At 43.8% G+C, this 25,334-nt stretch overlaps 2 protein-coding genes and 1 long non-coding RNA gene across 6 annotated transcripts in view; 1 reads left to right on the forward strand and 2 right to left on the reverse strand.

Annotated features, from left to right (window-relative positions):
- Positions 1 to 9,056, forward strand: part of RAVER2 (ribonucleoprotein, PTB binding 2) — a 92,364-nt gene extending 83,308 nt beyond the window's left edge. For all 4 annotated transcript variants that reach the window (XM_079133685.1, XM_079133683.1, XM_079133686.1 and 1 more), the window contains exon 12: positions 6,004 to 9,056. In XM_079133685.1, the coding sequence (XP_078989811.1) occupies positions 6,004 to 6,150 (147 nt within the window). In that variant the 3' untranslated portion in view covers positions 6,151 to 9,056. The remainder of the gene's footprint in view (positions 1 to 6,003) is intronic.
- The window catches only part of LOC306659555, a 288,601-nt gene that overhangs the window by 46,858 nt on the left and 216,409 nt on the right, over positions 1 to 25,334 (reverse strand). The gene's annotated exons all lie outside the window — the stretch shown is intronic.
- The window catches only part of JAK1 (Janus kinase 1), a 137,930-nt gene continuing 120,848 nt past the window's right edge, over positions 8,253 to 25,334 (reverse strand). Inside the window, 15 exon segments of the mRNA XM_079130137.1 lie at positions 8,253 to 9,707; positions 10,392 to 10,502; positions 11,204 to 11,321; positions 12,799 to 12,971; positions 13,299 to 13,423; positions 14,152 to 14,344; positions 15,683 to 15,757; positions 15,759 to 15,778; positions 15,924 to 16,074; positions 17,340 to 17,491; positions 19,208 to 19,343; positions 19,932 to 20,059; positions 21,396 to 21,483; positions 22,240 to 22,383; positions 25,115 to 25,221. Coding sequence (XP_078986263.1) covers positions 9,603 to 9,707; positions 10,392 to 10,502; positions 11,204 to 11,321; positions 12,799 to 12,971; positions 13,299 to 13,423; positions 14,152 to 14,344; positions 15,683 to 15,757; positions 15,759 to 15,778; positions 15,924 to 16,074; positions 17,340 to 17,491; positions 19,208 to 19,343; positions 19,932 to 20,059; positions 21,396 to 21,483; positions 22,240 to 22,383; positions 25,115 to 25,221 — 1,826 coding nt within the window. The 3' untranslated portion in view covers positions 8,253 to 9,602.

Genomic DNA, 25,334 nt, shown 5'->3' on the forward strand with positions numbered 1-25,334 from the left:
GAAGCTGACAGCCGGCCCCAGGAAACCAGCCACACAGTGTATGATGAGATGCTGTGATGGGGACTAGAATTAAAGCGAAGGTGAACAAAAAGGCAGAAGGTGCGCAAAAAGGCAGAGGTGCGCCTTCGCTTCACATAGAACCCAATACTGCCACCTAGTGGGGAAAATGCAGAAAAGACCGCTTCGTAAAGAATGCGGTGCGGACCAGGACAGATCCGAATCTGAGACAAACACCAACCGTATAAAATGCGGCTGAAAAACCTAAACCTAATTTAAACAATAATTACAGGAGCACAGGTTGTGTCTATGTGAAGACTGCACAGTAATTTGGAAAATACTTTTAAAAAGTGATTTGGGATATATATTGAGGAGTGGGATAACTGGGTCAAATAGTGGTTCCTTAAGGGAAGGGGAGGAGTTGAGAGAAAGAATAGAAGTTCAGTAGATTAGACAAAGGTGAATGGAGGGAGGGAAGGGGGATAGGACAAGGAAAGACAGTGGAATGAGTCTGACATAGTTTTCCCATGCACATATATGAAACCAGCACAGTGACTTCCACCATCATGTACATCCATAAGAATGGGGTCCTATCTAAAATAAGATATATTCCATGCTTGTATGATTATATCAGAATGGATTTACTGTCATGTATAACTAAAAAATACCAATAAAAATTGATTTTGGCTAAAAACTGGAAGTAAGGAGAGCAAACTTTTGAAGTTAACTTTACCTCATTTTAAAAATAGTTTGGCTATAAATCAAATAGGTCTTTTCAAACTTTAAAAACCAATATTAAAAAATAATATATAATATAAATAAATCTAATGACAGCTTTGAGTCACTGCTGCAACATGTTAAAGCTAATTTTTCAAAGGGTTTTAATGTGGCTTGAATTTAAAAAAAAATGTTTATTAAACATGCTTAAGGGACTGGGGACATAGTTCAGTGGTAGACCACTGACCTAACAGATGCGAGACCCCGGATTCAATCCCTAGCATGGCAAAAAACTAACAAAAAAACAAAAAACAAGATGTGTAAGTGTACTTCCTGGTGTGGTCACTAAAACTTGTGAGATGGTCAAGTTTCACCTTTTTATTCTTTTTAATGGGTCACAGTACCTTTTGGAGGACAAATTTTTAAATCCAAAGTTAGAACTTAACATTATGCATAGAAGGACTAATAGCTGAGAGGCAGAAATGAATATGAAAATTGGGAACATCTGTGTATGTGTATGAGAAAGAGATGTTTTCTTCTTAGTGACATCATTAATGCCACAAAATAAAACGTGTTGGGTTGTAAACATTTTTAACAATGGGAGAGCTAAATTATATTTTTAAATAAAATTTTAGAAGTGTTTAATGCAGAAGAATAAAATGAATTTGTATTTCTGTAAGTATGAAATGTACCAGCTGGATTTGAGACTATAAGAAATGTGAGGGCCAGATCCAGATTTAATAACGAATACACTTATTCATTTTGAGTTCTCCCTGTACCTAACTCCATGACAGAGACAAGATTTAGAAAAGGTGAAGCAGGACTGGAGGTAAAGGTGACACAAGGAAACCCTAAAGCTCTTAATCAATTTGATTTTATATTTAGGGGCTACATGCTCACTGGGTACATTTCTTTCAGGAGACTAATAGTGATAAAAGAAATATACCTTTCATTGACTTGGTAGCAGATGAGCCCAGCAGTCTTCACTACTGACATTAGCATATCCCAAAGGAATCTATTCAAGATTCTGCTTTCTTAAGTTCTGTGAGAACTTTGAACACTAGGCCCAGGTTTGATTATTAACATACACTTAAAAATTGTGTTTAAGGGTGTTCATGGTGGCACACACCTGTAATCTCAGCAGCTCAGGAGGCTGAGGTAGGATCCTGAGTTCAAAGCCAGCCTCAGAAGCTTAGTGAGGCCCTAAGCAACTCAGCAAGACCCTGTCTCTAAATAAAATATGAAAAAAGGCCCGGGGACGTGGCTCAGTGGTTAAGTGCCCCTGGGTTGAATGCCCTCCCCCTCGCCCCCCGCAAAAGTAAAGTACATGTAAGTATTAAACTTTGAAAGTCAAAAAACGAAGGGGAGGCAGTGAGAAGTGGCCAGGTTCAAGGCGCTCTGGGGAGGTCAGTAGGACATCCTGAGGAAAGGAGAGGCGACAGAATGACTTCAAGATTTTTGACCTAGAAACAGGGAACTGTCACTGGATAGGCAAGACTGAGTGGAGTAGGTTTTAGGGACAGGAGCGGCAGGAGTGAGCTTAGTTTTGCACATAAATCTCAGATGCCTAGGTGGAGATGTGGTACTGTTGTTGGTCATGGGAGCCTGGAGGGGTGGGAGAGACATGGCAGGGACATAGTGTTGAGAACCCAAAGAATCATGTCAAGTGCTGTAAATTGCAGGAGATTGGATGAGATCACCAGGAAGTGAGGATAAAGAAAAAGGCCACGGTCTGCCTCTGTGCATCTCAGCATTTCTCTTGTTTTCTGGGGAAATTATTAGAAAGCAAATCATCAGGACAAGGGAGGCATCTTTGTCAGAGGTTCCAGACCTGGGAAGGTTGGAAACAGTCACCTAGGAGGTTAGAGAGGACGTGGGCAGGGGATATAGTAGGATTGCCTGGCAGCCCCAGGGGGCTCCCTTAGTTATGAGCACATGGCTAAGGAAGAATCAGCCTTGGATCATAGCTCCACAGGTCCGGATGGCACCCCTGGGTGCATACCTCACAGGGCAGTTCAGCTCACCCTAAGGAGGACCTTGCTGAAGGTCAGAGCTCTCTGAATTTGAATGTTCTGTTGGAAGTATACACACTGAAAGGAGCAGAGTCCTTTTGAAAGGGAAGGTCCAGGGATTATAACATCATGTATGGTCTTGACTAAGAGTTTTTTGTGGAATTCTTCAGACTGAGATGCAACTCAGACTTTGGCTGGACATGCAAGTCCCAGCACAGACTGTGCAGAGGTGGCAAGTTCCTCTCTGAGCTTCCTACTTCCCAGGGTTGCTGATCCGAACGTTAAATGAGTTAACATACAGAAAGCATCTGGGATATATTTATGTATATCTTCGGGGTGAGTTATTTGCTTCCAAAGATAAAAGTCTCCAGCATCACCTGAACTGGACAACTCTAGGCTTTTTCAAGTGTATTTGTGAAAACACTTTTTTGAGTTTGTTTTATGTTTGCCTCTTTCGTGACCATTTTTTCTTCTTCCTTCTTTCCTCCCTCCCTCTGGCGATTGAATCCAGGGGCACTAACCACTGAATACATCCCAAGTCCTTTTGAAACAGGGTATTGTAAGTGCTTAGGGCCTTGCTAAGATGGTGAGTCTGGCCTTAAACTTGCATTCCTCCTGCCTCAGCCTCTCCAGTTGCTGGGATGACAGGCGTGTGACACTGCACCAGGCTTATTTCCCCCCCCCCCCCCCTCTCTCTCTCTCTCTCTCTCTCCCCCTAGTTCTTAGGATTTTATTTCTCCCAGGTCACTGAGCTTTGTTTCACAAATCCTAACTGCCATCACTGCCCATTCACTGGTTCTTATGCTAAAAGTTTGCTGTCTTTGATAGACTGTGTTAGTATTGTATGGCCACAATGGCGTCTGTCTTCACGGTTCTTGCTAAGTTTTCCGTGCTGCTCCATGAAGTTTTTTGCTGCTCTTAGATCTCAGTTGGTTCACACTGTGGGTGGCCTGGTGCCCTTGGAATGTCTTTTGAATGAAAAAAACCTAATGTCCTATCTGGTGTCTGAGAATAATGATGGTTTTGAAAGGAAAATTCAGGCCAGGCACAGTGGCACACTACTGTAATCCCAACTGCTTGAGAGGCTGAGGCAGGAGGATCATAAGGTCAAGGCCAGCCTGGGCAATTTAGCAAGACCCTGTCTCAGAATAAAAAATAAAAAGGGCTGGGTGCGTGTGTGTGTGTGGCGGGGGGCGGGGGGGTAACTAAGAGGTTCAGTTCCCAGTACTAAAAAAAAAAAAAAAAAAAAAAAAAAATCAAGGAAAGTTCAGGCCATTTCTTTGCTTTACACCAAGACACGAAGTCACGGATTACCACAAACAGGGAGAAGAAAGGGAAGCAAAGGGGCGGGAGAGTTCTAGACTCAGTGGGGTGTTTGCTTCTGCCCACTCTTAGGACAGACTAGTGATTTATAAAAGGAAGAAAGCTGGTGGGAAAGAGTTGTTGCTGCTGGAAGCAAGGGGGTGCCAGGGCTCAAGGCTGGGGTCCAGCATGCGGGGGGATCACCAGCCTGCCGAGGGCGCCCGCGGAGAAGGCAGCCAGGGAGAGTGAGAGGAAGGCTGACCGCCAGCCAAGAGGGGCGAGCCAAGCAGCCTTCCAGAGGGAGCTGCATGCCGTGCCCATCACTTCCGCTTCAGCGACTGTCAACTTGTGGCCGGTCTCATTTCATCTGTGCCTCCACCTAGTGCCCTCCTCAGATGATTTCTGAGCCAACCTCCAAGCTTCTTCACTACCAGGAGAAACTTTCAGATGGAGTTAAGGTCAAACTCTTTGTAATCAGTGCTTCAGTTTGTGAACCATTCCTTAAAACGAGGTTTCACGTGAAGGCTTTTGTTGTCCCACAACAATGTTAACCCACACAGAAATAAGAGGAGCCCACGCAGCCCTGTCAGTCTCTGTCATCCCTTGGCTGTTTTTAAAAATATTTTTTGTAGATGGACACAGTATCTTTTATTTTCTATGTGATGCTGAGAATTGAACCCAGCGCCTCACGCGTGCTAGGCAAGCGCCGGCCCTGGAGCCCCAGCCTCACCCTTGTCCGGACAAGTGTGATGGAGGGCTGGCTGCCTATCTACAGGGAACCGCGACAGACTTGCCCCTTTGTTCCTCTGAGGTCGACTCCAGTTTTAAAAACTGTGACCGTTGTTGGTTCAAAAGCAATTTCAGTTTTAATCATCATGTGTTTTAAGACGAGTGCATTGCTGGAAAGCTGAACGCTAGCCTGATCCCTCCTTTCCCTGTTCTTGTAATTATTTTCAACAAGTTTGTCACGCCGACTGTAAAAGGAAGAACCTCGGGATCAGATCACAGGTCATGCCGTGGTCCGACTTACTGATTTCTGTGACCACCAGAGACAAACATTTGGCCCACTCTGAGACTTGAATCTCTCAGGAAATCAGGAAATCTGATTATTTGGGACTCTGAAGTTTTGAGTTCCCATTGCTCTCTAGGATGCTATTCTTCTTGACGTCGTTTGCCAGCGTTTACACCTGCAAGTGTGTTCTCTCTCCCCTTCTCTCACTGGACATCTTGATCCGTGGCTCCATTCCTTAGCGGTGCCCTTCCTTAAGGGAAAAATCAGTATTTAGCATTTGTGTTCTGACTCAGTGGGGCTGAGGCATGACCAACAGGAGGGGCTCAGTGCTCTTAATTTCCTTTTCCCTCACATACTGGGGGCAGGGTGAGGGCTGGTTTGTATCTGACAAAAGTCCCACAGGTAATCTTTTTTTTATTTTATGGTGCTGAAAATAGAACCCAGGGCCTTGGGCATGCTAGATTCGTGCTCTCCTGCGCAGCCCCACCCGAAGCCCCACAGGTGATTTTTATACAGAAACTTCAAAATCTAATTTACTTTAACAAGGAAGTATATATATTTTGCTATTGTTTGGTATTGAGGATTTAACCCAGGGGTACGCTTGCCACTGAGCTCCACCCCAAGCTCCACCCCATCTCCAGTCCAGCTTTTCCTTCCTTCCCTCCCTCCCTCCCTCCCTTCCTTCCTTCCTCCCTCCCTCCCTCCCTTCCTTCCTTCCTTCCTTCCCTCTTTTTTTTTTTTTGCTAAGTTGTCTATGCTGGCCTTGAACTTGTGATCCCTCAGCTGCTTCCTCAGTTGCTGGGGTTATAGAAATGCCCCACTGGGTCTGGTCTATATATTTTTTTGATAGCGTCGCTGTATCTGCACCAACTTGAAGTAGAATGCTTTTCTTTGAAACATCTTTGATGCATAACCCAATTTTAATTTACATTTTAATTTAATTGTGATTTTACTGTCTCATAGGTGTCCTCTTTAAGAAATGAAAAGCGAGGCTCTTCCTATCTCATCTCGGCTCCAGAAGGTGGCGCAGTGGAATTAGTTGACCAGCACTCTCAGGGCACCGGAGCATATTACGTGGAAACCTACTTAAAAAAGAAGCGAGTGTATTAAGTTTTCTCCTTATAACCTCCTGAGATTCTCTGCAGTATCTCTGCTGTTCATCGCTGCCTTAAATTCATTCAAACTAGCCATATCCTATAAATACGGGTTTATTATTTCCCAGAAGGAACTGTGTTGTGCAGCAGGCAGAATTGCCAAATAAAAAACAGTAGCAATAAGAAGAGACATCAATTGAGGACATTTTCCACTAGAATTAGATGCATCTTAATTAATGTGACATTAACTTACTGTCCATTGGAGAAATTAACCATGTTTCAACATTCCTTGTTTGAGGAATGGGAACAATTTTGACATCACATATGAAAGTCTGAAGCAATAAATGGGAAGCAATCTTGTTTCCTTAGCCTTAGAATGAATTTCTTATAAGCCAATGTGCATTTTAATTTACTTCCCCTAGAAGTAATCTCATTTATAGATTTTTAGGACTTTTCCTAGAACTACAACAAGGGTGCAAGTACCAAACGTGGTGATGGCCATAAAGATGCTATAAAGATGCTCTTTATGCAAATTTCATTATCACCCCCACACCAGCCATACTCTCTTAAACCCAACAACGATAATGAAGTCCAACGCATACACTACTGCAGATGCTTGACCCTTAAGGTGTTATTACTATTCATACCTTTTGTAAAAATCTCAAGCTATCTTAGGTAAATAACTTTGGTGATCTAATACAGGGGTTAGCAAGCCACCCTAGGACCAGATTCAGTCCATCACTTATCTTTGTGCTGCCTGCAAGGTAAGAATGACATTTTACATTTTTAAATGGTTGGAGGCGGGGGGATGAAAACTTCCTACATGAAATGAAAGTATCAGTGCCCATGAAATTTTATTGGACCACAGCTACGCTCACTCACTCACGTATCATCTGTAGCTACTTTTGTGCTACCTTGGCAGAACTGAGTAGCTTCAACAGAGACCACATAACCTGCAAAGCCTAAAATATTTACTGTCTGACACTTCATAGTTTGCTGGCACTGATCTGATGGAACTAATTCCCCATTCCGATTATTTTGCCTAAAGAAGGACCTTTAACCTATGAGATAGATTTATAAGTGGCAAGAACATAGGTTTCTGTCTCTCGTTTCATAGCATAGACTCGTGATGATCTTATTACTAGACAGGGTCATTTTTGTCATCAATGCCCAATATTTCCACAATAGAGTAAAGCAGTCGATACTGCACTCTCAAAGTTTTATGGGGACATGGTATTTATAACCATTTTGAGCTAATAAGCTATACCTCACTCTCTGGTTTGTCTCTCATTCTTTTTGGTAGTATACTGAAAAATGAGCTATTTTACCCAATTTATGTCTGAAAAGAATTTTTGTCTTTATTAATGTGACTTTTAACATCACCATTTTCTGAAGACCTTGGTATTAAATGCATGAGACACATTTTGCCATTTAGAAATTTCTAAGTCTGTTCATTGTTATAAGACTATCATTGAATTTGGAATCTCAATAATCCTTGTCTTTCAGATCAGATCCTTAAAACATGTCATTTGGGAAGACTTGCTTTTGACTATGATATAGACATCCTGCTTTAATTATGAAGTCTAGAACTGGTTCATATGTTGTATGCTTTGTAAAGAATTTTACTGGGTCTAATTTATTGTATTTACTAACTTCTGTTGGAAAATTATGGCTGGAAAGTTAGACTAAGAAGTATACTACCTATAAATCACAATCAGGATTGTATCAGTTATATGGCAGATGACTAATGGCATCTCCATGTCCTGTACTTCTCCTTCCAATTTTCCTGCTGTATTTTGCCTCTTCAGTGCTTAGTCATACTTCTACTGCAGTTAAGAACAGAAGAAAGGGAAGATGGTGAATTTTACATGAGCTACAAAGTGAGAACAGGCACAGGTTGAAAGAATAAAAACATGCTTTGGATCACAGCACCAGTAATTTGCCATCCATACTGGCCTGTGGCCTGTTTTCACTGGACATAATAGAAGTGCAGTGCAAGCGGTGTCAGTAATGAGTCATTACCAACCCTCCTCTCTCAGAATCTATACTGTTATTTTTCTATGTAAGTGAATTGTTTAAAATGCTCCAAAAATGAAAATATTAAAACGCATATGCATGTAAAGTCTTTAGTACATTTATTTGTATAAAGAGTAAACAAAGTGCATACAGAGTGGCCACAGGTTTGACACAGAGATCTTGGGTGATACAGGGCAACTGAACAAATTTAAATGTCAAGTTTATTGTTGCCACTAAAGCAATCCTGAACTTTCTTTGGGCTCAAAAGATGAAAAGGAAGATATTGAACAACACTAGACATCATTAACAGAAAAGTTTTTCAGACTCTTGGTCATAAAGAACTTTATGTTCACATTGAATCAGACACTAAACATATTTAATTACCCAGCTACTTCCAAGCAAACTGAAAACTGTCTAAATGTATCCTGAACTTCAGAGTGCCTCTAGCCGGGTCTTTTCTTTCAAGTTTTGCACCATAAGGTGATGGTCACAATAGTGATCGACCCTTGTAGATGGGTGGTAAATATTGAAACACTCTTAAGAACAGTGCAACTTATGTGGTATACATTCTGTTCATATGCAGCATCCGAAACCAATGCTGGAACAGCTTGCCCCAAAGTGGTAGAGTTATAAAAGGGTATGCGCTCATGTTTCTTAAAAGCGTGTCTAATAGCATCCGGGTTTGCAGAGTCTGTCTGATTAAAGTCGACTGCTTAGGAAAGCACTGGCCCAGGCTTAGTTCTCAAGAAATAACATGCAGCAGAGTATCAATTTCCATGCTGGCCCCTGTGCAGAACCAGTTTGCTCAACAATGGTAGTACCAGTGGTCAGCCAAGGGACCAGCATCTGAGCCACTGAAGAAACAGCTTGATGTTTCAGTCTTACTGGTGACAGGAATACACACTCATTTTTTTTTTTTTTAAAGAAACAATAGTATACTAAACTGGTATCTAATATTTTTAAGAATGTTTGGTCTATCGCCATCTAGATATTGAAATCTGAGGGCATGTTAAGAGTATCACCTAAGTCCATCAATTTTTGTCTAAGATTAATGTGCCAGAAAAACATTTCAGATCAGGTGGCAGCTGGGAAGAGCAATCTGATGACTTTGGTCAGTTCCTCTTATTTTCACAAATCCCATTTTGGTATATAATCATGACAGTAAACTAGCTAGATGAAAGAGTGGCACATTCGTTCCAAAGGGAGGAGTGCTTAAGTGCTTCCTAGGTATTTTTGTTGTCCTTTGTCACTGAGTTTGAGAGATGCCAAATTGAAAGGAAGTTCTTATCCATGCTGAGCGCCACAGTGTGCCTCACACATGTGCATGTGCTCAAGGATTTGTTGACTACATCTTGTTAGAACACAAACTTTTTCCATTAAAAAAATTTTTTTTTAAATGGCTTTGTTGGGGGAGGAGGACTTTATCAGCAAATAGTGGAATTTAAATGATATTCATGCTTCGTATTTTAAAAGTGCTTCAAATCCTTCGATAAGGCTCTGAAAGGTTGTCCGATTGGATGGCTGTAATTCCCAGCATTTTCTCATAAGTTGATAAACCTATAAAAAGTAAAAACAAGAACTGTAGTGACAGTAAAAATGTTGTTAGATTTGGAAGCTTTTTAAAAAAATTATGGAAACATTAAAGTAAGGATATATTTTGGAACTATGAGGAAATGATTTTTCCTTAAGACTAAAAAAGAGGAGTATTTCTGTAATTTAAAATACAGGAAATGTTCATAACTGCAGTTCATAAATGGTACTAACATTAGAGAAGCTCATGGCTGACTCCCCTTCAGCACAGTCTGGCTCACTACTAAGCCTTCTGTTTAGACTCCATCTTGCCACTAGCCACCTCACTCTTGGACTCATACTATCCGGTGTAAGTGGTCTCTAAAGAGTTGAGACTGAAAGGTTCAATTAATTTTAGAGTATTAAACACAGAGTATTATAAATTCTGTTAATAAATGGGATACACTTACACACAAAAGTGCACTTATATGTATTTTTCACAATACGACTACACTAAAACCTCCATTGGGGTATGTGTGTGGACGAATGTGGAAGGGAGCCTATTTTTGGAGGGAATACTTGCTTTGAACATCACTATCATCCACCCCAAAGATGATTTCTTAGAAGTCTCAGTCTCAGAAAACTATTTCTCAAGGGTTTTCTACTCCATCTCCCCACTCACTGCCCACCTGCTTCCTTGCTGGATAACTCAAGCTATGGGAAGATAAATACCTGATCAGGACAGTTAGGCGGACATGGCAAACGTTTTCCTTCTTTCAGCGTGTTCACAAGTCTTGTTACGGTCATCTGGCCTTGAGTTGGGCCTATCATTTTCAGGAACAACTATGTAAAATAAACCAAACAAAATGTTTTACTTTGCATACACTTGTATAAAAATTAAACAATTAAAGTACAATTTCTAGAATTAACTAGAAATTAAAGTAATAAAAATGTTTTTCTCCTTAAGCAATGTTAAATAAAAATCCAAAATCCTTATTAGCTCTCAACAGTTAATCTGGAATCAGGGTCTTAGATTCTGCCAACCCCTTTTGCCAGAAAAGGAGGCTGTTTCATGAAGATGATCTCATTTAGAAATTAATGAGGCACTAACAAGTCTCCTCCCCATGCCACCCACTTAACTCACCCACCCTTCCACAAAAGGGCCCCATCTCCTCGCACAGATAAGACAGACCCTGGAAAGTTGGTTCATTCGATATAACTTTGGGTTCCTTATGAAACCAAAACTTGAGAGACCCACAAATAAATTAAAAAAACAAAAAACAAACAAAAACAAAAACAAAAACAAAAAAAAAACCAAGGAAAACAGAAAAGTGGCCTTTTCTCTTTCCAACGTAATATACTGACTTGATTCCATTTAAAAGCAAAACTTTCGAAGCAGAGGAATGGACACATTTTAGTTGGGTTCTTTATTTTTTTTGGTGGTGCTGGGGATCGAACCCATGGCCTTGTGCTATCGACTGAGCTATCTCTCCAGCCTCCTAGTTGGGTTCTGTATTCAGACGACGTGAAAAGTTAAGACTTACAGCCATGGGACTAGACTCTGAATCACAGTAAGTAAGCAGCTCATGCAGGGTCACTCCAAAAGACCAGACATCAGAGGCAATATAAAATTTACACTGAATTAAACATTCTGGCGCGTACCTGAAATAAAGAATGTGAGCCTTCAATTCATGGCAGAGCTACTCCAACAAAAATTAGAGATTAGCTCAGAAAAGTCACCTCTTTGGTCCTTATAATTTAAGACCCAAGGCATCTAGTATATTACGTATTAGTTACATATGTGCTACTATGGGGCACATCTGACATACAGAACAATATCCTTTACAGGTTCCCAGTAGCATGTATTTGTCCCAAAATAAGACCAGTTTGCACTCTGTTTCTGACTCATGTTCTCACTGTGGAGGAGGAGGGTTATATGAAAACAAGTCCCAGGTTTGATTTCCTGTAAGCTCCTAGATCAGCAGGGACCTCACCAGCCTATCCTCTTCCAATGTTATCTGTTTTGGTGAATGACACCCAATTGCCCAAGACAGATATTGAGGCATTCCACACCCAATTTCCTATGCACTCCTCAAATCTACTTACTTCTCACGTTCCTGATCATTGTCCTAGTTCATGATGTCACTTGCTAGGTTGCTAAAGAAGCTAAATCAGAATCCCTGGATCCAATCTTGCTTTCCTCCATGGTTATCTTTTTAAAAACAATTTCTATCCTTCAATCCTGCCATGGTATCCCTGCTCTAGGGAGGGAGTGTTTGCTGTAGAACTGTTTCCCAAGCTCTGACTCAGCCCCCTCTGAGAACCTCCTGCCCTTCGTGACTTACCCATGCTGAGTTTTTTTTTCAGTTCTTCTCTCATTCCTGTTAGTCACAAATGCCCTTCTACTCATCTCTAAGTCCCCCAAATCATTTGGATTTCATCTAAACACTAGGGATGTCCAGAAAATCCAAGTGGGAACCCCTCTGTGCCAACTGCTTCTTCAGGCTGGCTGCCTCACTCTGCACCTGTCTGCTTGATCACCACGTCTGCAGCAGCTGGCATGAGGGGTGGGGCTCTGACACATATCGTTTTGTATCAGTGAGTGAAGGTTCAGGCTCTGCAGAGGGGAGAGGTCTGCCGGGTCTGTACAGCACACCCGAGTGCAGACCAGTCTTACAGGGAAGCAAGTAAGGGTGGGCTGTCAGTGTGTGGCCTTCTAACCAGGATGACTGATGTCGAGTGAGAGATGATCGAGTCTCCCTCCCATAACTTGCTCTGGCCAGGATTTCCCGACTGCTCAATGCCCACTTTGTCACCTCCTGCCCCTTCTTCCCACCTGCCCTTCACACCTCCCTCCACCTGCTCACAGTTGTAAGAACTATGCAGACGGAAGCTGGAGATGCTGAGCTGGTGGTCAGACTGCTCCCGTTCCTTGGGAGATGGTGCCATCCAAGCTCAGGCGTTTACATAGGCTGCTTTTCAGCCTGATTGGTGTTTCTTGAAGGTAAATGTAAATCGATTCTAACTATTCTAATCCTCTCTTGATTCAGGCCAGAGGAATGAGAGACATTAGAATAGCCAGAAGCACTTATCAAAACAGTGTAAACCCTGTGTCACTCTAATTGTCTGATTCAGTTACCAAAACACAGGGCTGTCCCGGTCGTCCTTGACGGTGTAGTACTCCTTATCCGTTTCAATTGCTTTGGTTAAACCAAAGTCTCCAATTTTCACTTGGTGTTCACTCTCAACAAGGACATTTCTTGCTGCTAAGTCCCGGTGAACATATTGCCGAGAACCCAAATAGTCCATCCCCTAGTAGAGAAATAAAGGTCAAACATTGTTAAAGTCATTTCAGATGGATTTTGTATCACTTCATAATAAGAGAAGTATCATTTCATTCATATCACTAACAACTTTTTTTATCTGTATTTTGAAGCAAGAATAGTAAGATCAACTGTTGCAAAGAAATTCACATTCAAGTAGTCACACTTAATACATCTGTTCACTTTCATATAAAAGCTCATTTCTCATTCCAATAATACAGAGCAAAATAACTCAGTGTAGTTATTACAAATAAATTTACTAGGGCAGAATGCCTGATTTTTTTAATATGCTTTTTTTTTTTTTTTTTTTTTTTACCTTACAAATCTGAACAGCATATTTCAGCTGCTGTTTAAGGTTAATTTTGTTCTTATTCTTTGGAAGATATTCCTTAAGGCTTCCAGAAGGCAGAAACTCCATGATAAGCTTAATACCATTTCCTCCTGTTGGGGAAAAAAATACATCGTGTGAGTCTCCCAGAGAGGAAAGAGCACAGGATCTGGAGTCAGAGGACTTGCGTTGGTTTCTTCATCATCCCCTGAGCACAGACCAACTCCTAACCTCTGTACTGCAGGACCCTCAACAGTGAAAGGATCTTAAAATTAGGTTCCAACTCAGTCACAAGTATCACTGGGCTAACAACCTGAGTGCTCTGTAAACCACTAGGCAAATGATAATTTTAATGAGGCATCTTCTTCACTACTAGCTTTGAAGGACATACCTGAGTGTAATACTACCTGACAAATCAGATTCAAATATTAGTAAACACTACTACCATTAAATACCACTTGCCATCTTGACTTGGATAAGCATAGAACAAAATGCACTGCCTGGAACTGGATCAGAAGAATGGGAAAAGGGGAGTAGGAGGTCATTCCATATGGCATCAGTGCAGATATCTGGGTGGGTGCAATCTAGTACACAGCATGGGTGTATGAACCCTTGGCGAGACGAGGCTGGAACCACACCATGGCTGGGAGGGATGCTGTCTTCCCCAGAATCTGCTGAGGGATTTGACAGCGTGCAACCTGGAAGCCCTACCAGCCCATGGAAGCCACAGCTAGTACGTTCAGATGATCCACATGAGGCTGAGGACTGCCTGCTCTTCACTGGTCTTATGACCCCAACAATCACTTAGTCTTTAAATCAGACCCCACTCTGTGCAACATACCATCTTCAGTGCAGATTCCTTTGTACTTCACAATGTTCTCATGATAGAGGTTCCTTAAGATTTCTATTTCCTTCTTCAGATCAGCTATGTGGTTACCTCCACTCTCAGGCTTCAGGGATTTGACAGCTACTTGCTCTCCTGTATTGTCCCCCTCTGGGTCATACCTGCAGAGCTCAACTTTCCCAAAGTGGCCCTGGAGAGAAAAATGCACATGTTATTATAAGAAGTCCCAGCCTGTGCTAGAACACACTTAGAAAATAAGTCTTGCTCCTCATAGCTGTTCCCCTGAAGGCTAGGGTCAATAGCTGGTCAGACCTTTGCTGACAGAAGGCTCTCACCTGGATTCCACCACCTACCACAACCCCCTTCCTCTCCTGGCCTCACTTCCTCTGTTATGAGTTAAGACAAAGTAGCAGGTGACTGATAAGCCCATACATCAATCCCAGTTTCCAAGAAAATGTAACCCACAAAATGATGAAGGCCACCATCTGGACCTGCAGAAAACTATGGAGTCCTCCAATAGCCCAAGGCCCATCCTACAGACAGGGATCACAGTGCAGTTGACAAGCGCATCTCATCTGCACAAAGAATCTTCAGAAGCTATGGCATCAGACTCCAGCTAAGCCACTTAATGGTGATGTTGCTTGGTCATGTCACAGAGTCTTCCAAACTGGCTCCCACTGTGTTTTCTGTATAAAATAGTAACAAGTATCCTGGGGGATGCTGTGAGGACTGTGCTTGTGAAACTGCCCAGCACAGACCCTGGCACACAGTGGACACTCAAGATGTGCCACTCTTTATTCAACTAACAACAGAAGATCTGTGAAAAGACACAGATCGCAGGAGCCTCTGCTCATGTTAACTACTGGAAACTCCCATTCAAGGTCCAAAGGAAGGGCTGGGGTTGCAGCTCAGTGGCAGAGTGCGTGCCTAGCACATGTGAGGTCCTGGGTTTGGTCCTCAGCAGCATATAAAAATAAAGGCACTGTGTCCACCTACAACTAAAAAAAATTTTTTTTTAAAAAAAAAAAGGTCCAAAGGAAGGCTGAGAGTCTAATTTTGGCACTCTGTGTAATAAATCTATCACTCATTTAACCCATTTTGTCTCATTGTCCCAGATGTGGCATACCTATAAAAACTTAAGCAACAAATATATGACTTTTGTTAACTTTGAAATTATTATTATACTCAGAGAATTGAAAACTTGGGTTAAAGAGTTTCACAGGGTCCTTATTCCCCAACAGAGATTTTTCTATTTCTTCCCTATCTCCCCTCTGCTCCACAGAGAAAGATCAAGTCTCTGGAGGGAGCAGACCAGTGTCCTGTGTATATGTATAGTCACACACGCAGGCAGAGGTGTGCATCCCAGAAGGCATGTGGGTCAAGTGGAGTGTGCTATAAGTGGCCTCCAAAATGCAGAAAGGCGCTTTCTCTTATAAAGTTAGGGAGAACAGGGAGTGGCTTTATGCAGAGGTGATGTGCAAGCAGAAGACGCTGCCAGCAGCAAGAGCCAGCAATAGGCGTAACTTGCCTCTCCCAAGTCGCGGATCCTCTTTAGGAAGCGCTTTTCAAAATGTGTGGGATCCACCTCAGTTGCTGGTTTTTTTTTCTGAAACAATGTCTGGATCTAACAGAAGAGAAAAGAAAACAAATTTTAAAAAGGCAACTGAGGGTTAGGGATGCCACTTCTGGCTTCCACACATCTCCCCTCTTCCCCCAGCAGCGCTCTAGGGTTGTGGATGATCCCGGTTAAGCACTGCGCAGCATCTTACTCTGCTCTTCAAGCTTGTTAATGTCCCTCATGATGGCTCGGAAGAAGGGTCTCTGATTGGGGTCATAGTTCATGCAGCGAGTCATAAGGTCGGCCAGCTCCTTGCACGATGGTGTCACTGGTCTGCACCGGCTTTCATAGAATCTCTCTTTCTGTAAAGAAGAGGAACATTTGGAAGAAACCAAGGAACCACCCTTAAACCCTGTCACCTCAGCTGAGAAGCACTTACTGATCCCTAATTTAATTCCTGGCATCTCTGCTGAAAGGTGGACTTAATCAACACAGGTATTGATGAGGCCTTATTCCAGCATGGGGAAGTCTCAGTCCTAATACTGAAGTAATCCAAATTCAAGGAAGATGGGGTAATACATTCCCCACATCCCAGTCCCAAGACGCTGCATTCCGTGAAGTCAGGCAGCCTTTCTGGAATACAGTGTGGCAATTTGTATATCAACCTTCAGATTCTTCAACCTCTGAATCATTAATTTCAATTATTGAATGACTCAGAAATAAGTCAGATATTAGCAAAGACTTATGTACAAAAGTATTCCCTGCAGAATTAAAACATTGGAAATTTGAAAACAACAAAAATGTCAAATATAAAATTAGTTAAGTAATAAAGTCAATACAACTCAAATTTATAAAAATTTTATGACTTTTGAATAAGAAAGTTCTCACAATGTTAAAATTTAAAACATGGAATTTATAACTATATCTAACATTGCCCCAATTTTATTTTTAAAAGATAGAAATAGACTGGAAGACTATGCCATTGTTTTAATAGTGATCAGGTATGATGGGGATGACTTTTTTAAAAAACTGTTTCCTGTATTTCCCAAATTTTCAACTATTTATTGTTTTAAAATTTAGAAATAAATTATTGCTGCCACTTTAAAAAATTCAGTGAACACTGCCCTCCAATTCCTGCAGCTAGACCCCAAGGGTGCCAGATACCATCTGTGGAACCTTATTATCCTTATTTCAGCCTAACTCCCCGCCACCTCCTAATATCATCAAGGGAAGGCAAGGCTTGTGTCTAATTTATGGGGAGCCCCAGCTTTTACCTAGGACCCTTTACCTGGTACTCAGCAGACACTTGTGTGTTCATTTTGTTGACTAATAGGCACTTAAAATCTCAGATAAATAATACTTGAACAATCTTCTCAGCAGTGATTATATGTCTATCAGTCTACATATCTTTTTACTCTTCACAAGGAGCACACAAAGTAATTTTTATTTATCCCTATTTACAGATGATGAAACTGAGGCTCAGGGAAGTTAAGTTATATAGCCAGCAAGCCTGTAGGAAAGACTCAACGCAAGCCCATCCTTTCCTATGGCATGAGGCTTCGTAACTCCTGGGCAGTCCCTGCTTAGTGATCTCACCTACCACATTCCCTGGGAAACAACCACGTACCTCAATCAGTGTCTTATCTTTCAGGGGGATCTCGCCATTGTAGCAGATTTCCCAGAGTGTGGTTCCAAAGCTCCATTTGTCAGCAGCCACGCTCAGGTTCTTAGAGTCTTCAACACACTCGGGAGCAATCCATGGGATTCGTTCTATGCACTCTGGAGAGAGAAAAGACTTGACATCAGCTTCTGGGATCACCTGGGAAGCTAAACTTTGTCACAACAGCAAGAACCTGACCTAATGAAAAACTTTCTGGCAGTGTTCTCAAACATGGCCTGGCCACATGAGTCCCGGGGGGACCTGGTGAAATGTACTGCCGTCCAGGCCTTGTCCCTGGCACTTCTGATCAGGACAGCAGATGGCTTTGTTCATTGCAATCTCCCCAGGAGGGTCAAGAGCAGTCAGTCATCTGAAGCCCTAGCCTCAGAGGCAACAGAGCATCCCCTAGCCGGGCCATCGCTGGGGGCTGGTAGAATCAGGAGATCACGTAAACAAAGGCGCAGGAAAGAAGAGGCAGCGGGGAGATGAGGCCAACGCACACGGCAGACCATTTCTCAGCTGTGTTGTTATGTTTTATGTTGGTTTTCCTTCATTTGGGGAAAGGACAAGAGAAGAAAAGACTAAGGCAAAGAAGTCCCATATTCCTTTCTTTTGGCTACCTCTGTGACCTGTTTCTGGCTTCTAACCAAGGCCAGAGACAGAAATCTCAGCAGAGATCTCTGCCATATGTATGAAAATGCCTATCAGCAAGCTCAGTGGTCTTCACAGAGCAGCTTCCCAGCTGCCCAGGGAAGGAAGGTGGCTCCTGAGCCCAGCACTCAGGTCCACCTCACTGTCCAGCCTTCTCATGTCCTTCCTGGCACAGTACATGCTCCTGGTGCCCTAGGAGGATGTGCCTCAGGTCCCTTGCTATAGCCACCTCACTGACCTGCAAGACCCAGATGAAATCCCATCGTCTCCTTCAATCACTCTGTCCCAGTAGATGCCCTTTCAGCCCCCTTTGGGTTCCCACAGCATTTCATGGGCACTGCTGGGTCCCATTCTGGAGGCATCAGTGTTTCAGGCCCTGAGGACAGGACCCTTGTCAGCCCCAGGGGTGTCTCCCTCAGGACTGGTGAACAATGGCCACATGTTAAGCATGCAACAGGTACCAAAGGATGCCTCCCATCCCCCTCCAAGGAGCAGAGGATCAGTTTCATTTGAAAGGACTGTTTTTCATTCCACCTTCTCCAAACCCAGTCTGCTCTTTGATTAAATCATAGAATAAAACTCAATATACTGAGTTGATCAAAACTCAATGCTAAAGGCAAGAGAGGCCATGAGAGGCCGCTAGAACTAGGTCCTAGGACACTGGTCCCCTCAGGTGGCCCACCAGGTTAGGAGACACAGCAAGACCTGTATAGCATGGGTTTCAGCCTCAGCTCCTGGGGCTGCACTTTCCTTTAAAGCCTACAACTCTGCATAACCTAACTCGCAGTAAGGACATGAGACCACAGCAGTCACTTAATAAAATATGCTGGGGTGCCTCCCAAACTGCTCACTGGCTACAGCAGAGTTCCAGAAGAACACAGGGGAAGACCCGGGAGGCCTAACTCCCGCTCTGACCACCCCCTGGAGCCCATGGTCCCATGTGTTACCCCAGTCCCTTGATTATAAGGCCTTCACCATAGGGGCCTGACAGCCTTGGCTGGGCTAGGCTGGGACCACCCTCCTGTCGCTCTATGTCCCCATGCAGGGCACAAAAGGAAGGAGTACCATACACCTGTTTGCTGACCCCTTCTCTAAAGAGAGGCCTGATCCAGCCCTGACCCTTCTCTCTGCCAGCCATACCTCTGGCTCAGACTGGGTGGCTGTGGGGTTGGGGGACAACTCACCTTGCCTTGACAGTACAGTGACAGGGATTCCAGGGTCACTAAGCTTGATGAATGGGCCAATTTCACTGTCAATGCCCTCACGGGCCAGGAGGAGATTTTTGGTACACACATTTCCATGGACCAGGTCTTTATCTTCCTATAAAACAAAAGGTACATCTGATAAGGCGCCCGTCTTTCCTCTCTGCACTCCCTGTTTCCACCCATGGCCCCTCAGATCATCTCTCCCTACTCCAAGCACAGCCATGCTCTATAGCCTGGCCTTTGTAACAATGATCTGCATCACTTAGGCACATTGTATAATGTCCCCTGGCTTCAGTTTTCTCATCAGTGAAGCACATCTCACAGGGCTTTGGAGGATTAAAGTGACTAGAATCTGTAAAACACAGGAACATGACAGCACCCTAACTGCTACCTCTGATGGATGCTGGGAGTCACACTCACTCCCTCAGCAAGCCCTGCACTATTCCTAGTCATTCTGCACGCTGCGTCAGTCCTCTGGCATGACACCATTTTCCTCTGAACAGGATTCCTAAATAGCCTGCAAACCAGCCCAAATTACTATCTTCACTAAGCACCAGGCACATCTGTGTTCAACCAAAGAGCCCTGGTGCCTGGAACCCAAGCACAAAGTCTCCCACTTGCTTACCAGCACCTCCTTCCTGCCACCCCCACAGGAACATTCTGGTTTCTGCTGGGGATCACCACAATATGAGAATATTCTTACCAAGTAACTCAGGGCACTGGCCAGCTGTTTGGCAACTTTGAACTTCCATGGTGTAGTGAGGACATCGCTTTTCCGGTGCATGAAGAGATCCAGGGGTCCCCCCTCCACAAACTCCTCCACCATGATATCTATAGGCATGAAAACAGCCACATCTGGAACCTTCGTCTGTCCAGGACAGTACTTTGCCTCATCCCCTTACAAGAGCCCTCTTTAGTTACACAGATATCCTTGGGAAGTACAAGTGACAGAGAACTTGAGTTGGACAGACCTGGGTTCAATCCCAAGCTCTTCCATTAATCTGGGTGACCTTGAGCAAGTGACAACCTCTTTTGAGTCTCAGATCCCTCATCTATAAATTCAGAGAGGGCTGGGGATATAGCTCAGTTTGTAGAGTGCTTGCCTGTCAAGCACAAGGTCCCAGGTTCAATCCCCAGCACCACAAAAAAAGAAGAAAAAAAAAAAGAAACAAGTATAAATTTAGAGATAGCAATTCCTATACCTCACAGGAGTCTGGGCAGGGCTAAATGTGATGAGGCATGGAGTCTTAGTTTAGTGCCTGACCACACAGAACAAGGGCTTTGAAAACAGTGCTGTCAATACTGCTACTCCGTTTTTTGTTTGTTTTGTTTTTGGTACTGGGGATTGAACCCAAGGGTCCTTAACCACTGAGCCACATCCCCAGCCCTTTTTTGTATTTTAGAGACAGCGTCTCACTGTGTTGCTCACTGTGTTGGCTTTGAACTCACCATCCTCCTGCCTTAGTCTCTTGAGCCCCTGGGATAAGAGGCATGCACCACCATGCCTGGCCTATTGCTACTCTCACCACATACTGCTATATAGAGGTCGGGTCACTCAAGTGACAAAGGATCCCCCTCAGCAGGACTCATGTAAGTGCACAGAACAGTCCACATTACTGCATTTCATAGCAATATGCTTGGGGTCAAACAAAAGTTCTTCTTCCAAATTTATACATCAGAAATTCAGAGGCAGAGGCCACCTGTTTCTAGAAACTTCATTCCCAAGACAGGTGAGCAGCAATGGCTAAAGGCCCACCTCTCTACAGCCTGCCACCAAGAAAAGGTAGAGCTATTTGTGTTTAAAGGCAGCCAGTCTCCTCAACAGGCTGCCCAGGTGCTTGGGGCTTGCACTCTGTTGTCACTGCCCCAATTTCTGCTACTCTCTCAAAGAGATGACCTCATCTTACCTCAACCTCCTAATCTAGCATAGTGTGGGCCCAGAGTGATAAGAAGGAAGTCTTAAAGAAATGAGTGAAAACAAAATGGTTTAAATCCCGTGGCCACCACCATTAACTTACACAAAGGACTTCCTGAGTACCTTGATGTTTTCAATTGCCAAAAGGCAAGAAGCCTGGGCATAAGGGAGGAATCAGCAACCCCTACCTCCAGAGTCTTTATAGCACCCACACTCCCCAGCCAGGGCCAGCCTGTGCAAGGACACACTCACTTTCCACGTCTCGGACACAGACGCCATAGAGGTACACGATGTGTTTGTGGGAGACCTGTCTCATCATGCTAGCTGCTTCAAAGAAGGCCTGAGGAAGAACAGGACAAAAGAATATCTGGAGTCAGCCCCCACTGCTGGAGAAAAGCCCATGAAACCCAGGAAAGTTCACCACTAAAACCACCCCAGGTCCTGAAAACTGATCCCCTGGCCCTAAATGATTAGAGGCATTGTCAAGCCTTGACCGTCAGGCCAATCTGGCTGGGATGTGGAATTCACTTAGAAAACCCACCAGGAGGCTCAGCAAGGTTGCTGGGACACGATAGTTGACAATCTTTCCATCAGATACTCTTGCCTGCCTCTCTCTGGTCCTTTAAACTTTTGGGAAAACAATGTTTAACACTACATTACAATAAATGGGAAACTGAGATAGAAAATCTTCATCCCAATTTGGCTGTTTCCTTCCAACATCCTGGATCCTGTGAGATCCTGGGTAAACCAGGTGAGTTCTGTGAGCTTTCAGTTTCCAATGGGAGCCCCGGGCTCCATCAGGAACTCTGAGACCACTCAGCTTGTTCCAGGGCTCCAAGCACTGCCTACGGGCCTACAGGTGGGACAGTGAGGCAGGAGAAAAGGGAGGGGACAAGAAAAGTGTGAGGGGCTGCCCAACCCACCCAATCTTCAATCCTCCATCACTAATTCTACGCACAAGATCTGTCTGAGATTGTATTAAAGAGAAGAATTCTGATTGAAAGGCAAGAGTGAGAACCACTAGTCCAAAATGAGGGCAAAGGTTCTTCCCAACCGACTGTACTTCCCTGGCTCCAGAAATAGGGGAAGCACTTGCCAGAGAAATGTCCCTGTGGCTGGGGTCTAAGACTTTGAGTATCACTTTTATTCTCTTCTCTTCAGCAGCCCCTTCATCGTCCTTGTAATCCAGCAGGGTCCCAGAGTAGATGTGTGTTCTTGTGCCTCTGCCAAGGTGATCACCCTGAGGGAGAAAGCAGAAGGTTAGGTGACAGCTCTTACAGTTGTGTGATGTCCAGACTCACGGAAGAGTGTAGAGAACACTCAACATGGAAGGGATGAGGCAAAGGCAAAAAAGCCCCAAAGCTCACAGCTTCTGGAGGTTTGTCTTTATCAGGTCCCCAGAGGAAACAAAAAAAGCAGTTGAACCAAATGCAGTTGTGGCAGTTCCTGGGTCCCCAAAAAGAGTCCCCATATTCCCTAACATCTTCTTGCTTTTTACCTTGAAGACCAGTCAGTAGCCAAAACCAATCCTGACCTATCACAAAACTGCAAGAACTGCCTCAATAGTCAGCCATATCCAGCCCACTTCAGGGCTCCAGAGCAGACACAGGGAGGATCCGACCAGGTTACTCCTCCACTCTCAGGGTGGGGGACAAAGTGAAAGGACTTGTAACTCTTTGCTTCACTGCTAGTTAACAGCTAGTAAGCTGTTAACTTGGGACCATTCCTTCACCATGTATAATCTTGCCCAATCTCTGTAAATAGAGATAAAATGGCACATGCCTGATAAGGCTGTTATAAGAATCAAAAAATGAACTAGATATAAAGGCTCCTAGTATAGACTCCAGCACGTGGTGGGGCAGAAACCCATCACTGGACCCATATATTTTGCTATTTTTCACAGTGGAAGCATTCATTCCCCACCCACCTATCCAGTGTGTGTGCACGTGGGTATGCATGCTAAGCTCTAAAAGAAGTGATACAAGTTACGCCTGCATGTGCCCTAGAAATCCCATGGCAGAGGAGGTATGAAGATGGAGGTATTGCTACAGTGGTTGGCCCTCAGCTTCCTCACACATGAAAGAGGACTAGTGAGTGGCAGGAGGACTAAATGAGATCGCTTATGCAAAACCCTTACCACAATGATCTAATGACCCCTCCAGTTTGAGCTTCTAACTTCAAATTTTTAAATTCTTAATATTTGGAAATTAAAGTGTGATTCATGAAACTTATGCAATGTTGAGCTGTTGACTTTAGTCCCACAAAATTTGTAAATCAAAGCTGTATTATTCTATGATCCCAGGACTCCTTATAAATGCAGAAAATGGATTGTTGTCGATACCTAAGGAATCTATCCCCCTAGAAACAAACTGTTGATCATGTATATTAATTATCACAAACACTACCATTTGTCATCTGTCACAGCAGAACGGCCATATATCTACCCTATCTGCTCTGTCCTGGCAAGGTCCTCTAACTATTCATTAAAGCTGCATCTGTCATGAAGTGATCCATCAAGGTTATAGGAAGCTGTATTCCCAAAACATTCTGTAAAAGCCATATGCTTTTAGAATAATTACTCTTACTCAGAAGGGTAACTTATTTCAGTGGCCAGGTCTTGGCATCATGCTGTCAGTATCTCTCAGCAACTCACAAAGGCACCTGCATGTCCATTCCAGCGTCCTTTCTCACTGTTCCCTCTGCCTCTGCAGTTCCTTGTTGCTCATCCTATAGGACTCTTTGGTGCTCCCTCCCCCAGAAAGACATCCTGTCCTCCCAATGCTAGGTCTTTGATGTTCCCATTTCTTGCTATACTCGACTATGTTAGGCAAACAAAAGTTCTTCTCCTCCTGCTGGAGTGCAAGCCAGCTGAGGGTAGTGACTGTACCTGGCATGTGTAACTGCTTTGTCACTGTTGGCTAAATGGATGTAGAAGGCATGGAGATTGAGGGTTATCAGTTCAGAGGCTCAAAGACAGAAAGAAGGCAGGCCCCAAGAATGTGTCAAGTTCTAGACTGATAACAGGCTAGAGAACTATGGTGTTGGTGATTATAATCTTAGGACACAGCTCTTACCATCACCAGAGGAACAAAGAACAATGATGGACCTTCAGCGAAGAAATCTGGATTCATTTAAAATGGTCCACTAATAAATGGATCCAGGCCTGCTACCCTCCCTCAGGCTCCTTCACAGCAGTGAGCCCATTACTTGCCCTCCTGCCCCTCCAAGGTGTTACTCTCTTCCAGAGACTAACTGAGATACTGATCCCTTCTCTCTAAGTCTGCTGGCCTGCTCTCTGCTTTGACACTCCATCCTCTGGCTCTATCTAATAGGGCTGGGGAGAGGGGCTGCTAACAGAAAGTGGGGTTTTCTCTGGATTTCACACCCCTAGCCAAAGCCCAGGGCGCTCTGGGCCTGCCTAAGGCAGTAGATTCTGGGGAAAAAGCCTCCAAAGGTTGGGACACTGGTCTGAGTCCCCATGATGGATCCAATTCTCAAGCTAGTTTTGTCCTGTCACCTCACTGAGTTCTTTGTTCTCACATCTCTGCTCCTTTTGGAAGCACCATCAGAAAGAACAGGAATAAAATCTAGAAATGCTGTCACAGCACATTGTAGGATAGTGAGGGACTTTAGGCTCCCAGTGGAGACCAGCTCCTGATATCCATTAGTGCTCCCTTATAACCAAAGGTCCCTCTACTCCAGGTAACCTAACCCCATATACCCGACTAATCCCTTCCTTCAAGGCCAAGTGTCTATGAGGACTATCAGCAAGCAGGTAAGAGGGATAATGCTAGGTGAATTCCTTTTAACTGTGAAAGGAAAGACCCTTTTTCTTTTTCCACTAGAATTTCCCCAAACCCAGACTTAATATCTCTACCCCCCCCCCACCCCCCTGCAAATATTCAGACTGCTCTCCTGTGGGGAGCCAGAACCAAAGCTGGATCCCATTGCCTGGAGTGGCAATGACTCACTTGAACAATATCTTTCTTGAGGATCCGATCAAAACTCAGCTGGCTCATGGGGTAGACAGGCTGCCACTCCTGGGCCTTCTTGGTGGCCACCAACAGATTGGAGATTTCTGTGGAAGAGATTGGAGAAGTGTAAGCATAAACCCTAGCCAGTCAATGTGTGCTAAACTCTGGGGTTTGCTGAACAGAGTTATGTGCCTTTATTGATTCATTCAACAAATAA

This window comes from Sciurus vulgaris (assembly GCF_902686455.1).
Source record: "Sciurus vulgaris genome assembly, chromosome: 1".
Classification (NCBI taxonomy): domain Eukaryota; kingdom Metazoa; phylum Chordata; class Mammalia; order Rodentia; family Sciuridae; genus Sciurus; species Sciurus vulgaris.